Here is a 17,135-nt window from a genome sequence, read left to right on the forward strand (position 1 = left end):
ATAAGCTATTACAAAAGCTGTCAATAGTAAACTGCTGGCAACAGTTTACTATTCCTCTCTCTTTTTCTAAGATCTGACTTTCCGACCTTGCCAACTGTTCATGTGTATGGGGAGATTGGGAGACATAGCTGTCAACTAAATATTCTTTTAAGCCAACAGCTAAGGCTGGGTTTACACTAAGTTTGTTTGTCATCTATTTTTATTAGAAAAGGAGAAGTCTGGAAATTTTTAAACTTTTTCATCCAGCAGACACAGGGGAAAACAAAAACAATGACAACTCACCTCTCCCTGTGCCGAAGCAGTGCTGGATTGCCACTCAGGGAACCCCTCCGGGATCTCCACCACAGCCGGCATCACGACTCGGTTGATGGACTGCCAGCTCAGCCAGTCAGTGACTGGGGTGGGACACCACTGTAGTAACTGATTGGCTGAGTGCGCAATCTATCAGCTGGGACAGACATTTGTCATCATAACTCAGGGGAAATGCAGGGGTCCTAGAAACTTTGAACAGGAACTTTGCAGGCACGGGGAGAGGTAAGTAATAACTGTTTCTTATATTCGCCCCTGCTGGCTGTGAAATCACCAAACTTCTCCTTTAAGTATAATTTTCACACACAGAAAAACATGATTTTTTTAATAATGTAAGTCAATGGATAATATAATCTGCAGCATGGCATACTGTAGGGTCTGTTTTGCCATCTTTTTCTTTCTAAGGGTACTGCATATGTTAAATGGATGGAAATCTACAGTCTGTCTTAAATATGAGTTAAAAGGAAAAGAACATATGCCAAAAACACATAGTAAAAATGGTTGCAGCCATACTGTGAACCCATCCGAACTCCGTATAATATGTGAAACTATATTTGCATTTCCAAGGAAATACATAGTGCTTGAAAAGAGCACCCTTTTAACAGTGACTTCCCTTTAAGAGAAACTTTAACCCTTGATACCCTCCCGTTAAGAGCGACTATGGAACAGTCTCTTTAAAGCGACTCTGTACCCACATCTGACCCCCCCCCCCCAAACCACTTGTACCTTCGAAAAGCTACTTTAAATCCAAGATCTGTCCTGTGGTCCGTTGCAGGTGATGCAGTTATTGTCCTAAAAAAATACTTTTAAATTTGAAGCCCATGCCAAATGGGAGTACCTGTGCCCTAACTTTGCACCACCCCCCGTCCCTCTTCCCCACCTTCTTCAGCATTAGGAATGCCACTGAAACATTTTCTCCATGCTGAACATTGCACAAGTCCTTAACAATCTAGCCCATGTGCCGGGCTGCCACAGGTGGGGAATAGGAGGCAATCTGCCTGGAGCATCCCCCAAATACTTTCACCACACATTTATTTTTTTTCTGGTTTTGCAGTGTATTTTATGAAAAAATACAGCCGGTCATGGCAAACTACAATAGGTGGCGCAAAAAATAAGGGCTCATGTGGGTTTGTAGGTGAGAAAATGCAACTGCTATGGCCTTTTGAGCACAAGGAGTAAAAACGAAAATGCAAAAATCGAAATTGGTCCGACTTGGGTAATGTGCCTTTAAGAGCGACTTGGGTCTGTCTTTTTAAGAGCAACTTGGGTACTGTCCCTTTAAGAGCGACTTGAGTATCGTCCCTTTAAGAGTGACTTGGGTAATGTCCCTTTAAGAGAGACTTTGGTCCGTCCCTTTAACAACAACTTGGCTACCGTCCCTTTAACCCCTAGATGACCCTGGGCATACCTGTACGTCCAGAGCCGCCTACGGGTGTTCAAAGCAATGCCGCACGGCGACATTAGGTTTTTTTTTTATGTGTTTTTCTTAAAAACAACAATTCCGATTGAATCCAAAAACAGATAGCACACCTGTCATCGCCGAGTGCTTTGAAACGCATTTAGAACAGAGTCTGTGCGCAAAGCGGTTCGGGGTGTATTAATCGGAGAACAGTGGCTGGAAGAAGAAGAAGAATACGGATTTCAATATAGTGCTTTTTCAAGCACTATAATGACATCATTAATAGTACAATCGTAGACATCATTGGCGACATCACTGATAACAATCTTTGACAACAATAATAACTATCGACAACATCACAGTTGACATCACCAATTACATCATTGATGACAACATTGAGTACTGATGACATCACTGATGACATCATCAATGACAACATTAATGACAACATCAATGACATCTTCGATGACATCATCGATGACATCACTGATGACAATGATTGACAACAATGATAACTTTATCGACAACATCATCTTTGACATCACTGATGACATCATCGATTACATCATTGAATAGTGATGACATCATCGATGACATCTTCGATTATATCATCAATGACATCACTGAGGACAATCATTGAAAACAATGATAACTTTATCGACAACATCATCTTTGACATCACTGATGACATCATTAAATAGTGATGACATCATTGATGACATCATCAATGACATCACTGATGACAATGATTGACAACAATGAAAACTTTAACGACAACATCATCATTGGCATCACTGATGACATCCTTGATTACGTCCTGAATGACATCATCAATGACATCACTGATTACATCATCAATGACATCACTGATGACAATCATTGACAACAATGCTAACTTTATTGACAACATCACTGGTGACATCACAAATTACATCATTGATGACATCATCAAGTACTGATTACATCACTGATGACATCATCAATGACATCAACGCTTACATCATCAATGACATCATCAATGACATCACTGATGACAATCATTGACAACAATGACAAATTTATAGACAACATCATTGTTGACATCACTGATGACATCATTGATTACATCATCAATGACATCGAGTAGTGATGACATCATCAATGACATCTTTTATGACATCATCAATGACATCATCAATGACATCACTGATGACAATCATTGACAACAATGATAACTTTATCGACAACATTATCGTTGACATCACTGATGACAATAATTGACAACAATGATAACTTTATCGACATCATCGTTGACATCACTGATGATCATCAAAGAGTAACTTTGGTAAGTCCCTTTCAGAGCAACTTTGGTACCGTCCCTTTTTGAGTAACTTTGGTAAGTCCCTTTAAGAGCAACTTTGATACAGTCCCTTTAAGAGCAACTTTGGTACAGTCCCTTAAGGAGCGACTTTGGTGCCAACACTTTGAGTAGCTTAAGTATTGTCCCTATAAAAGAAACTTACCATCCTTTGTAGACCAGCTTAAATAGTGACCCTTTAAGAGCGACTTGGGTATCATCCCTTTAAGAGCGACTTGAGTACCATCCCTTTAAGAGTGACTTGGGTACCGTCCCACGACTTGGGTAACGTCCCTTTAAGAGCGACTTGGGTACTGTCCCTTTAAGAGCCACTTGGGTCTGTCCCTTTAAAAGCAACTTGGGTACCTTAGAATTTCTATTGGCTGCTATATTTCAGCTATTTGCTTATGTGCTGTGATTGGCTGTTAGTGTTTACAGTGTGGCCATTATTTCCATTGGGCCATTATTTTCTATGGGAAATTAGGGGTCTTTAAACGTAAATATCTTGAACGGCGTCTGTGCACACAACGGTTCGGGCTGTATTAATTGCAGAACAATGGCTGGAAGAAGAAGAAGAAGAATACAGATTACAATATAGTGCTTTTACAAGCACTATAATAAACAGTCATTCAACTTAGATGAATGAGAGAACTCACATTTAGATGCTCCAATAGACGCTTGTAAATTTGTGGCATTGAAAAGGATAAGTGCAGCCATATTGATTGTCAGACCTTAGTTAATGTCTCAGAAATTGATGGCAAAACTTTCATTCTGTATTTATGTCTTATGCTGACAAAATGACAGGTGATCATTAGCTTCTGAGAAACTGAATTAAAATTGGCCTCAACGTCATAGTGATTTAATTGGGCATTGTACGGCAGGGTTCAACAGATCATTTTTAAGAGCCATTGACATGATACTGGCACTGTTACGAAAGATGTCAGAGTACTGTCATATAGTGTGTGTTATATCTGTTCCTAATGTGCCTTATATAATGTTAATAATGCATTGAGTATAGTTTTGCAGCATGGCTCTGAGACTAGAACTGTCTTCTCGCCAGCATTTAGTAAGGATCTTGTCCTGCACATAAGAAAAATGTGCACTCATAAAACTAACTGAGAACAAAGTAATTAATATTGTGATTTATTATTTATGGCCAAAACACAATAAATAGCTTGTCAATGGTACAATATTTCTAAAATACAATTTATCCCACATGAATTAGCTGTAACTGTTAAGTGTTTTGTATGCCACAATATGAAAATAACTACATAGAAGAGAACGACGTAAAGGAGTTCTTTACTTTGGATAATCCTTATTTGTTAAAGGTTTGTTTACACTGTCAGGTTTTTCATTTTTGAACACAATGTTCATACAAAAAGGAAAAAGTCTTAGCCTTTCCTTTATTCAAGTTTACCATTTATGATATACAATTAACAACTTGAACATGGGAACATAACTTTAGAGGGTCCTCCCCCCTGTAAAGTACCCAAGGGTAGGTGTTTAAATTCCATTAAAAAATTATATGGTTATCATTTAAATCAATGGGTTGTCAGGACAGGTCATTTAGGTCATTGTAATCCATTTTTACTACCTGAAAGAGGATATGAAAAATGGTTTTCAAAACTTAACAAGCAATTCAAAGAAGTTCCTCACCTACAAATAATTACAGAGAAATCTGATTTATAGTAATGTGCTGTGCACATTGAGCTATGAGATAAATATATAGATCACATAAGACAGACTATTTGGTAGATAATGTTTGGCTATGTAGCAGTCAATGTTGAAAGTAGCACTTCTCTTACCATCCCCCCCAAAAAAAGAATGTGTTTTACTTTCCAAACACCAGCAAGATGGTCCTTAGTAATAACTCTCCTGCCTCCTGTTTAAGGGCCCATCAGGAGAGTAGGGCCCACTGGGGAATTCTCCACCTCCCTAGTGGGCCAGTCTGATTCTTCTAAGGTGGTAAAAGTGGCAGAAATAAAGGGTCTCCCTATAAACAAACACACCTTGGAGAATTAAGTACTGTATGTTATTTGTACCATCATGAGGTTTATTAAGATCACCCAACAGGAAAAAAACAGTAATACGAGATACTGCATTGCTGCATGCACACATAGCACACATTTAATTTATTTAGTTTATGTTTATTATATAATAACAACATGTTCAATATTACTGTCATAGATTGCCACCAGTCACATCAACCCTGTCACCAATAAGGCTCTCATAATTTTTTCCTATTTCAGAAAAAACACTAGAGACAAGAAACTAATTAAATCAGAATTTTTTTTTAAGCTGGAGAGAAGCTCAAGAAACCCAAGCAATCAAATAAACTATGTCATTCCCTTTCATAAAACGTACCTTCCTTTTCTTTGATATTGCTTCAGTTAACAGAGTTAAGAGTATCTAGATTTTATCCAAGTTATCAAGTTACCAAGTTATTATGCTTATTTTTGGACATTGTTCACATTTCTTTCTCTGGTCTAGCTTTTTCTTTATTTTGTAATCTGCTTATCATACAGACATTATTCAACCATTCATTTATTAATGTAGATTATTTTCAATATTGGAATCAGTTGCAATTTACATTCATTATTTTTGTTGTGGTTATCATCCTGTAAAACAAAGCTGAGCTTACCAGAAATCCAGGTCCAGTCTCCTGAAGGCGGATTTTGTGACTTGTGCCGGTTGAAAAAAAACAGACTAAACACAGGAATTCCACCCAGTACAGAGAGTCACAGCTGAATGTGTCCATCAATCACATGACTGCCTTCTCTGTGAGTGCTCAGATGGCCTGGGATACACAGGACTTTCTTTTTTTTTACTTTTTGAGAAAACACTAAGTGCCATTTTTTCATGATAACTAAAAAAAAAAAGAAAAATCAATGTAAATTACAAACTTGCTTTATATTACATCTACTGTTGATATAGATTTTGAAAGTTATAATGACAGTGACACTTTAAGGAAGATAGATTTGTGTCTTTAAAGGGAACCAATCAGCATTATTGTGCTGATATAGTTCCAAGCAGCACAGCATAGATCTACTGTCCAGCTGGAAGAGCATACCAGCCACGGCTGCAGCAGTAGCTTTAGAAAGTGGAAAAAGATGTTTTATTAGGCCATGTTCACACTAAGTATGTTTTGAATTAATCACGGCCGTTGTTGCAGATTCCCAACAACAGCTGTGATTAATTTAAAACTTACGTGCACTGCAGGTTGAGGGAATCCTGGCTGGAGTGAACAATCTGGTTGGAATTCCTAGCTGCCGCATGAAAAGCTGACATGTTGGTTTTGTGCGGCTGCTATTCATTGAATAGCGGCCGCACAAGCCTGACAAGTCACACAATGCAGCATGCAACTCCGGTCACATGCTCTATTGTCGCACATGGATGCGCCCGCATCTCAATTTAGCACAAAGAAAGATCATCTGACCGCTCTTGCAGTATCGTCCGGGATGATCTTCACAAACAGCCGCCGTTCTGTGACACTGTGTGAACTGCGCAAGGCCGGGAGAGGGGCAACTAGTCATCTGGGTGGGGTGTTATGTATGGTCTGAACATGCACTAGTGGTGAATAGTTTGTACCGTTCATGTTTGGAAAAGTAAAGCTGCTATTTTTGCAATCTCTGGTATCCTTTTGATTATTGGACTGCAATAGGGATTGACAAGCTCCCTTTATACCAGATCAAGGGTTGGTACAAGGCAGTTTTCTATAGTGGGGAGTGCCAGTGCGCAGTACGGGGATGACTGACTGGCAGAGAGGCCACTAAAATTGGGTCTCTCAGCCTGTCAATCATCCTCTTACTGCTCGCTGAAAGTAGATCTATACTGTGCTGCTGGGAGCCAAATCAGCACAATCTGGTGATTGATTCCCTTCATGATTGAGAAAGATCAGTTTAGACTTCTACTGATAAAATTATACTTACATGGCCAGTAACTTTACAAGGCATGACAAATGTCCAGACCACACAATTGCTGTATCCTTCATGTGAGCATAAACATGCATTGCTATGGGCGACACATCTTTTTACATAGAGAGGTTTGCAGCAATGATTTTTACAAACCCACAAGATATCAAACCAACAGATAAGCAGGTGTTTGCTCTCTGATCTCTGGTACCTTTCCAAGGAATACTGACTAGCGATAATCGGCCCATGTAAAAGGGCCCTAAATCTTTCCTTTACAGTTTTTTTTCTACTCATGCTTTATTACCTTTTATTCACACGTTGTAACAGTGCGGCTGTATTTGCGGCTGTAATTGTGCGGCGGTATTTTTGGTGGTTCGTGTGTATGCTTGGAAGTATAGGATATGCGGCTGCACAGTGCACACTATGTCTGAATCTACGGCCCTATCGTAAACGGACCCGTAAAAAATGAACAAGACCATTGTTTGCGGCTGAACATGCGGCCGAGGATTGACAGGCGGTCCGTACGGAGTACTTCAAAAATAGCCGGCAATGATGCCGAATGCCGATGCCTCTAATAGTTAATATATTAAATTACTAAAACACATTTTCTTTGTAATCAAGACACTTTCATTGGTCAATAATTTATTTCTAACGAATCCATCATTTTGCAATTAAATATACTGTTAAAAAAAAATAGATATATAAATAAATGTATATTTATCTATATTTTTGACAGTATATTGAATTGCACAATGATGGATTCGTTAGAATTAAATTATTGACCAACGAAACTGAATTTATTTCCACGAAAATGTGTTTTATTCATTAAATATTAATTAGTACAGGAAGCTCTATAAGCCGGTAATTCATATTCCCGGCAATAGAGCATTCTGTACTAATCATCACTTTACTTTAATTAAAACATCAAATGTTTCTTCTAATTATGTTATGACAATAGCATTATTAGAAGAAACATTTAGAATTATATGTGCGCTCAGCTGATTGGCTGATCGGCTGAGCGCACATATAATGAGCCGGTCCGCAGCACAGTGACTTCATTGTGCTGCGGACCAGCGAAGAGGACACATCGGGACATCGGATGGTGAGTATAGAGCTCTCCCCACCCCCTCCCCGGCACTGCACCCCTCCCAGCAAGGAAGGGGGGGTCAGTTAACCCCTTCCTTGCTGGGATGGGTGCAGTCTGACATCAGTCTGGCCCCCAGGGGGTTAAGGGGGATGCAATACATCCTCCCTTAACCCCTTGGGGGTCAGACTGTAAGCAGCGATCTGTAAAGATGCTGCATACTGTAAGGAGCACAACACCGCTCACAATGATGGGTGTTGTGCTCCTGTTTGTGTGTTTTTTGTGTGTTTCTCCCTTTTTGTTTTTCAGATATCGGTATCCTGGGGATTACGTCGGATTCCATGGACTACGTCGATGACCAGCGGTTGTTCTTTGAATTTTTTTAATAAAATGGTCAATGAGGGGTGTGGGGGTGTTTTTATTTGAATAAAAAAATATTTTAAACTTGTGTCTTGTCTTTATTTCTTTACTTTATAGACTTAGTAGTGGAAGCCGTCTAATAGACGGAATCCATTACTAAGTTGGGGCCTAGTGTTAGCCGGTATAAAATGGCTAACACTAACCCCCCATTATTACCCCAGTACCCAATGCCACCAGGGGTACTGGGAAGAGCCGGGTGCCAGTGGTCCCGGAGCGTCAAAATTGGCGCTCCTGGACCGGGCGGCAGCAGGCTGGTAAGATTTAGGCTGGGGAGGGCCTAAACCAATGGCTCTTCCCACCCTGGTGTTACCAGGCTGCTGTCGTTTGGTTTTTAACCCGGCTGGTTATAAAAATAGGGGGGACCCTATGCGGTTTTTTTAAAATAAATAAATAATTAAAAAAAACGCATAGGGTCCCCCCTATTTTTATAACCAGCCGGGTTAAAAACCAAACGACAGCAGCCTGGTAACACCAGGGTGGGAAGAGCCATTGGTTTAGGCCCTCCCCAGCCTAAATCTTACCAGCCTGCTGCCGCCCGGTCCAGGAGCGCCAATATTGACGCTCCGGGACCACTGGCACCCGGCTCTTCCCAGTACCCCTGGTGGCATTGGGTACTGGGGTAATAATAGGGGGTTAGTGTTAGCCATTTTATACCGGCTAACACTAGGCCCCAACTTCGTAATGGATTCCGTCTATTAGACGGCTTCCACTACTAAGTCTATAAAGTAAAGAAATAAAGACAAGACACAAGTTTAAAATATTTTTTTATTCAAATAAAAACACCCCCACAACCCTCATTGACCATTTTATTAAAAAAATTCAAAGAACAACCGCTGGTCATCGACGTAGTCCATGGAATCCGACGTAATCCCCAGGATACCGATATCTGAAAAACAAAAAGGGAGAAACACACAAAAAACACACAAACAGGAGCACAACACCCATCATTGTGAGCGGTGTTGTGCTCCTTACAGTATGCAGCATCTTTACAGATCGCTGCTTACAGTCTGACCCCCAAGGGGTTAAGGGAGGATGTATTGCATCCCCCTTAACCCCCTGGGGGCCAGACTGATGTCAGACTGCACCCATCCCAGCAAGGAAGGGGTTAAGTGACCCCCCTTCCTTGCTGGGAGGGGTGCAGTGCCGGGGAGGGGGTGGGGAGAGCTCTATACTCACCATCCGATGTCCCGATGTGTCCTCTTCGCTGGTCCGCAGCACAATGAAGTCACTGTGCTGCGGACCGGCTCATTATATGTGCGCTCAGCCGAACAGCCAATCAGCTGAGCGCACATATAATTCTAAATGTTTCTTCTAATAATGCTATTGTCACAACATAATTAGAAGAAACATTTGATGTTTTAATTAAAGTAAAGTGATGATTAGTACAGAATGCTCTATTGCCGGCATATGAATTAACGGCTTATAGAGCTTCCTGTACTAATTAATATTTAATTAATAAAACACATTTTCGTTGAAATAAATACAGTTTCTTTGTTCAATAATTTAATTCTAACGAATCCATCATTGTGCAATTAAATATACTGTCAAAAAATAAATATATATATAAATATACATTTATTTATATATATATTTATTTTAACAGTATATTTAATTGCAAAATGATGGAATCGTTTACATTTAATTATTGAACAATAAAAGGGACTTTATTAGACAGAAAATGTGTTTTATTAATTCAATATATTAACCATGAGAGACATCGGCATACTGCAGAGGATCGCAAACCCCGGTAATAGCAATTCATGTAAACTGTGTTCCCTGCTTTCCCAGATGCATCCAGAGGTGTTTCAATCACTTTCTTAACATTTTATTTCTCATTTTTAGTTGAACCAGATTTCCAAGTAAATGACCGTATGTTTTGAGCCGCATGTCTATTTTTTCCCACGGCCGGAGTTTCACCCGCACATTTACAGCCGCATAAAAAAAACAGCCGCACAGTTACAGCGTGTGAACCCAGCCTTAGATGGTATAACATACCATAGTCCAGTCATAGTATGCTGCCTCTCTATGACTTTAAAGCTCTGTAGTCCAAATATCTCTCTCTCCCCCCCCCCCCCTCCCCCTTTTTTGTCTGATCGGACTTTGGATTTCCAGGTGACATGTAAAAAATGTCTTGAGTTGACCCCCATATACTGTATATGGATTTTCACCTCTGGTTGCAAGTTACTGAATCTCCCCTAAGACCAATCAGATTCAGCAAGTTGAAGTCCAACTTCTCTATTCTATTTTCAACTAAAATCTTCCGTGTGGAATAAATCCCTACACATCAACACAATCCCCACACATCAACCAGTACTGCTAAAATTGGCAAATTTGGCCGAAATTCACCTGGTATATTGTAGATGTGGGAAGTTTCATTTCCTTCTAGAATGGTGATTCTTGTAAAATGTTGTCTAAGCATTACATCAATTTGGGGAAAGTTTTGTTATAATATTTGGGCCTACATGGCCTGAGATTTTCCTGTGATGTGTACTTCAGACTGCTTTTTTATTGTCTTTTACTGTAAAGGCCATGTTCATTTGCTTTATCTTTCTATGAGTAATGCTAGTTTTATTGCGTTAGAGATCTCTGTAATATTTTCTTCATGTTATCTATGCTGGCATTGCTTTGCTTAAGATTATAGTGATCTCTATAATAATTACTGAAACTTCCCGCTATGACTTCAATCTTATATTCAACATTGTTATCCCAGCAAATGTACGTGAGCTTGTATGGCCAATTGTTTGCCACATTTATCTCCCTGGATATACAGTATTTGTGGAATTTAGACTTAGAAGTATCTCTTTGTGTGTGTGTGTGTGTTTGTTTGTGTTTGTTTGTTTGTTTTTTAGAGAGATTTATTTTTTTGAACGAACTTGTAGAACATTTTTATTGATTTATTTTCTCCTGTAGCCTCGTTCATTCATTTCGATATTCCTCATTATTCCTCTTTGAACAGCCCTGTGCACATTCCAGGTGTTAATCATGTGCCCAATATCCTTGAAATTATTTTTTATAAAAAAGGAAACATATTCTATATCTTCTGTAATTTTAATTAATTTAAATTAAATGTCCACTCGTGCATGTTATCTTGTGATTGTAAAATTGACATTAAGAGACATTAAGATCTAGATGAAGAATAGAAAATGTAAAGTACATACTATAGAAAATAATGTGCTAATAGTAAACACTGAGATGTAACTTTTATGGTAGAAAGTAAGGATGGCCCAAACCTGCCGAGGTTCGGGTTCGTATGAACCCAAACGCTCGGCATCAGATTCCCGCTATCTGGCAGCTCTGTGCAGCGGGTGGATACAGTGGGAGGACCACCTGGAAAACTGGGATACAGCCTATGGCTATGGCTGTATCCCAGTTTTCCATGCGGTCCTCCCGCTATATCCACCCTTTCTACGGAGCGGGCAGACAGCGAGAATCATTGCCAAGAGTTCGGGATCGTACGAACCCGAACCTCGGCAGGTTTGGACCATCCCTAGTAGAAAGAGTAGTCTGTCATTTTGTTTATAGTAATTTGAAATTTCTGTTATTTAGTTTTGGTTTCAATATATTTCAAGATTTTACAAAGCAGTGTTGTTCCTTTTGCGTTGTGGAGTTGCATTTAGAGGTGGTCATACACATTGGTCATACACATTAGATAGAAGTAGGTTAACAATTAAACAACGGTTAAGGGAATAATCGTCTGATAAACAGCGGTTTTACAAAGCAGCCATAAACATTTCAGTCCATGTTAGTCAATATAAAAGATAAACATCTTTTTAGGAATGTTCTGGTAACACTTTGAGAAAGACAAAAGATCTCTCCTGGGCAAAAAAATCTTTTGTCTAATTATCTGTAAAAACATTTAAAGGGAGCCTGTCACCGGGGACGCGGGCACAGAGCCCGCCCGACCCCCCGGTGCAGCTCCCGGATACTTACCCTTTGCGATGAGTCCCGTTCCTGGAGCTGGTCCTGGGACGAAGATATGAGCGCCCGAAGCCGTGCGCGCGCTGTATGCAAATGAGCAGAGATGAGTCCGAAGCCCATAGAGAATGACGGCTCCGTCATTCTCTATGAGCGTCGGACTCATCTCAGCGGCGCGCGTGCACGGCTTCGGGCGCTCATATCTTCGTCCCCGGACCGGCTCCAGGAACGGGACTCATCGCAAAGGGTAAGTATCCGGGAGCTGCACCGGGGGGTCGGGCGGGCTCTGTGCCCGCGTCCCCGGTGACAGGTTCTCTTTAAGGAGAAAGTGTCACCAGAAAAGGACCTATCGTGTGAATATATATATATATATATATATATATATATATATATATATATAATTATTGTTTTGTTAAACATATTTTTAAAGAATTTTTGGTGATTTTTTTCCCCCAAAATTTTTCATGTTGCCATCAGGATTATAAAATAATCCTGATATCTTGCAGTAATGATGAGAGAAGGCTGCTGTAACGTGATCTGTACAGCATTGCAGAGACATGTAACACCAGTAGATAGAGAAGACAATAACAGCTCCCTGTGGAATGACCCTACAGAGCACGCTCAGTGATGTTTTAAATTCATCTCAAGGGGACAGAGTCTGTCTATTGTTTTCTATGTCCATGAGGCTTGCTGTAAAGCAAGCACCAAACGCTTTTAAAAACAGTTTAGGCAAGATGGCAGCCCCCATAACAATGTAAAAACAGTAAAATAAAAAATTGCAGTCAGAAAATAGAAACAGATTAGAATAAAAGAACAGGTTTTAGTATCTGACTCCTATCAGTAAAAGAAAATCTAGGTGACACATTCCCTTTAAACACAGTCGACTTCTTTCCAGACACGTGGTAGCTACAATGATTGTTCATTGTTAAATTTCACTTGCAAAATTATCATTTTGGCAGAAATTATCTATTTTCATCTACTTTAGTCTAATTTGAATGGGTGTCTTGAAGGAGTGGTCCACAAAAAATAATAATTTGCTTGTAAGCTGGGACAGGGGGGGGGGGGGACATAGACTACATACCTTGTTTTGTGTCCCTGAAGTTCCGGGCCAAAGGCTCCAGGATCCCTGATAGAATTAGTTTTTTCCTGGGTTCCGATGTCATGACTTGGGGGAAAATTCTTGATCTAAATGATGGATTGCCCATTCATTTAATCAGTGACTGCAGTGGGCAATCCATCATCTAAGTCGTGATGTCGTTAAAGCAGGAGATCCCAGAGCCCGGCTGGGATCCTAGAGCATTGAAATAGCAGTACAGATGCACGGGGTGCCGTAAGTAGGGGCTTGTTTATTATGTTCCTCCTTGCCCCTGTCTGCTTGAAAGTTTTTATTTACTCTGGATTTCTCTTTTAAGTCTCCACCAAAAATCTAAAGATCTCCATACTGTACATGCAGAGATTGACAGAGCCTCTATGAACCACCTCAAATCTGTACTATACAAGCCATACTGACACCATGCAACGCAGTACAGGCTATAAGTTAACAAATAGCGTAAAACATCGGGTTGTCAGTATATTGTTCTCATTAACTATGTTGAATACACATCTCACATGAAGACCTATGTATTCATGTATGGGAGTGTTGCCCATGGCAACCAGTCAGATTTCATTTTTCCAAGGCAGGCTGAAAATAGAAACAACAATTTCCATTGATTTCTTTTCTGCCTCTTTTACATAGTTTCCTTTTCGTTGCTAGAAAATTGCACGGGTAAACTCATTTGCAGACATATATTTTAGATAAATTCCCTGCCTGACAACCATATAAAGGAGAACATTATAATGATTCATTAGTATACTGTGTATTTGTGTGCATGTGGTCAAGAAAAAATGATTGTCTTTAGTGTTCTACAGACTTTACCATTAATAACATCCTTACGTTATATGATCTTATATAAACCTATGACTTCTCTATATTTTCTATTTTCCCATCCCTGAGAAAACTGACATTATTCCAGTTTCATCTTGCAAAATTATTTTATATTTCTGGATTCACAGTTTTTTTTTTTAACATAGTTATTGTCTTTTATGACATCTTTCTTCTTCTTTACCATAGTGGAATAATGTTTAACTATTTGTCACATGCATTTAACTTTTTATTAGTTAATTATTCATTCATTCATAAAATACTTTTGTTTATTTTTAGAGGGAAAATGATACCAGAAGATTTGGAGAAAAAAGTACAGAAAGCAAAAGAAGAAGTAAGTTGAAGAATAAAGTCTGCTATTTTGCAAATCTAACAAAAAGGTCCCCAGCCACCCTATGGCTATGTTCACACAACGTCAAAAATAGAGAAAAGGCGGTCGCTCTTGCGATTTGTAATAACGTCTGTTTTTGCAGCGATTTAACTGCAATGCAATGCAAATTGTATTGAATAACGAACATGATTGCAGCGGGCGTCAAAATAATGATCATGACAATTATTTTCGGATGGCTTTTGCAAACAGCAGATGTTTTTTCTTACTGGTTCACACAGTTTTTCTTTTGTCACCATTCTTTCTCCGTTTTTACTAATAAATTCAATGGACTTTTCAATTAGGCCACACCTAAAGGCCAATTATTAAACCCAAACTAGAATAATGTACCAACAGCCGTCATTGCAGGGAAGGCTAGACAGCTAAATGACGTCCGTTATTTTAGACTCAAAATGATAGACGTCATTTTAAACGGAGCTAAAAAAAACATTGTGTTAACATAGCCTAAGGCTATGTTCATACACAGTATTTTTGCTCAGTATTTTGGTCAGTATTTTGTAACCAAAACCAGGAGTGAATTAAAGACACAGAAAGGCTATGTTCACACACTGTTGAAATTGATTGGATGGCCGTCATTTGGCTGTGTTCACACAACGTCAAAATTAAAGAAAAGGCGCCCAATTTTGGTATTTAAAAAAACATCCGTTTTTACGGATGTTTTTACCACGGACGTCAAAATAATGAACATGAATAATGAACATTATTTTCGGACATCTTTTGCAAACAGAGGACGTTTTTTATTAGTTGTTCACACACAGTTTTTATTTTTCCACTGTTCTTTCTCCTTTTTTACTATTAAATTCAATGGACTTTTCAATTAAGACACACCAAAATACTGTGCTTGAACATAGCCTAAGACTTGGAGCTTTACTCGTAAAATTGTGTAATTGAGTACAGTTTAATGCCATGTTCACACTGTGTAAGAATAGCGGCTGTTGTTTGACATGGCTGTGTCAAACAATGACCGCTGTCTTACATGTTCACCTGGCCATTACTGCAGTATCAGCCTGAAGAACATCATTTTATTTCAGTTGGAATGCAATCCAATTTACCATTGAACACAGTATACAGTAAAGTATGGCCGGGAGCCATACTTTACTCTGTGAGCACAGCCTATTTTCTACAGCCGAAGTTCACCGAACTGCGGCTATAGAAAATAGAACTGTCAATTATTTTCTGCTGCCGCAGTGAACAACGACCAAAGTGTATACAGTGTGTATACACTATGGCCGTTGTCCTATTCACTGCCATGCAATTAAAGGGAACCTCTCACCCCCCGTGCCAGGGTGACAGGCTCCCGACCCCCCCTACAGCCCCTTATACTCACCTGATCCCACCGAGTCCCGCTTCTGGATCCGGTCGGGTCACGGGGGGGTCACAGGTTCCCTTTAAGCAGTGCTAATAAACAATGGCAGTTGTTGCAACCTCCAAATGCTCATTATTTATGATCTGTTTTAAAAAAAACAACAACAAAAAAAAACTGCAATTTTTTTTAACCTGTTCACGCCTTGTTTTATTTTACCTCAAAATTATGGCTGTATTTTGGTGTTATTTTACTGTGTTTGAACATAACCTAAAGGTGGTTATAGTCAATAGCAGTCTCCCTTTCACCCTATACACATGAGCATGGAGAAGCAGCAATATTCAAAGGCCACCTTAGGCTATGTTCCCATAACATCTTGTTTCTTTCTGTCTGAAAGGGAATCTGTCAGCTGCAATTCATTTTCCAAACTGCTGACAACATCCATTAACCGGCCATTCTTCTAGAATGTTTATTTTCTGGTAATGACGTCAAAGAGGCTTTTCCATGCTTATGATCTGCTACAAGCTATAAGGATGGTATTACACGGGCCGATGGGGGCCCGATAATACCTGTAAACGAGCGCCGATCTGCTAGATCAGCGCTCATTTACTGAGCCTATTACACGGCCCAATAATCGTTTAACAAGAGCTTTAGGGACATTGTTACCGATGTCCTTGCAGCCCTTGTTTAAATTGTATACATACCTATCCAGGCTGCAGGGCTCCTCTTCCTCTGTGCTTCTCCCCGGGTCCCGTCAGCTGAGACAAGCCGCTGTGAAGCTGGAGCTGGCGGGACCCGGGGAGAAGCACAGAGAAAGAGGAGCCCTGCAGCCTGGATAGGTAATGTATTCCTCTTTTCATATCGTCAGCGCCGGCCGCGCACCGATATTACACGTAACGGTGCGCTGTTGGCGCCCGACAATTATAGGTCAGAACCTATATCAACGATCAGCCGATGACAACGATCGTTGTCTTTATTACACAGAACGATAATCGGCCAGATAGTAGTAGTACCCTAAGGCTTTGCTCCCCCCCCCCGCATGATTGACATGGGGGGGAAATGAGAAGGTGTAAAGTCGGGAAGGCCTCTTCGACCTTAGAATAAAAGCATTTTTCTACATTCTGGGAGCACAGACAGAAATGTGAAAGG

At 39.9% G+C, this 17,135-nt stretch overlaps 1 protein-coding gene across 4 annotated transcripts in view; it reads left to right on the top strand.

Annotated features, from left to right (window-relative positions):
- GADL1 (glutamate decarboxylase like 1) overlaps window positions 1-17,135 on the top strand; it is a 195,041-nt gene that overhangs the window by 79,436 nt on the left and 98,470 nt on the right. For 3 of the 4 annotated variants that reach the window (XM_069960402.1, XM_069960401.1, XM_069960403.1), the window contains one exon: window positions 14,575-14,629. In XM_069960402.1, the coding sequence (XP_069816503.1) occupies window positions 14,575-14,629 (55 nt within the window). Of the gene's footprint in view, window positions 1-5,749; window positions 5,825-14,574; window positions 14,630-17,135 lie in introns of those variants that run through there. The other variant, XM_069960404.1, reaches the window with a different exon arrangement.

The sequence above is a fragment of the Dendropsophus ebraccatus genome, chromosome 2, assembly GCF_027789765.1.
Source record: "Dendropsophus ebraccatus isolate aDenEbr1 chromosome 2, aDenEbr1.pat, whole genome shotgun sequence".
Lineage (NCBI taxonomy): Eukaryota > Metazoa > Chordata > Amphibia > Anura > Hylidae > Dendropsophus > Dendropsophus ebraccatus.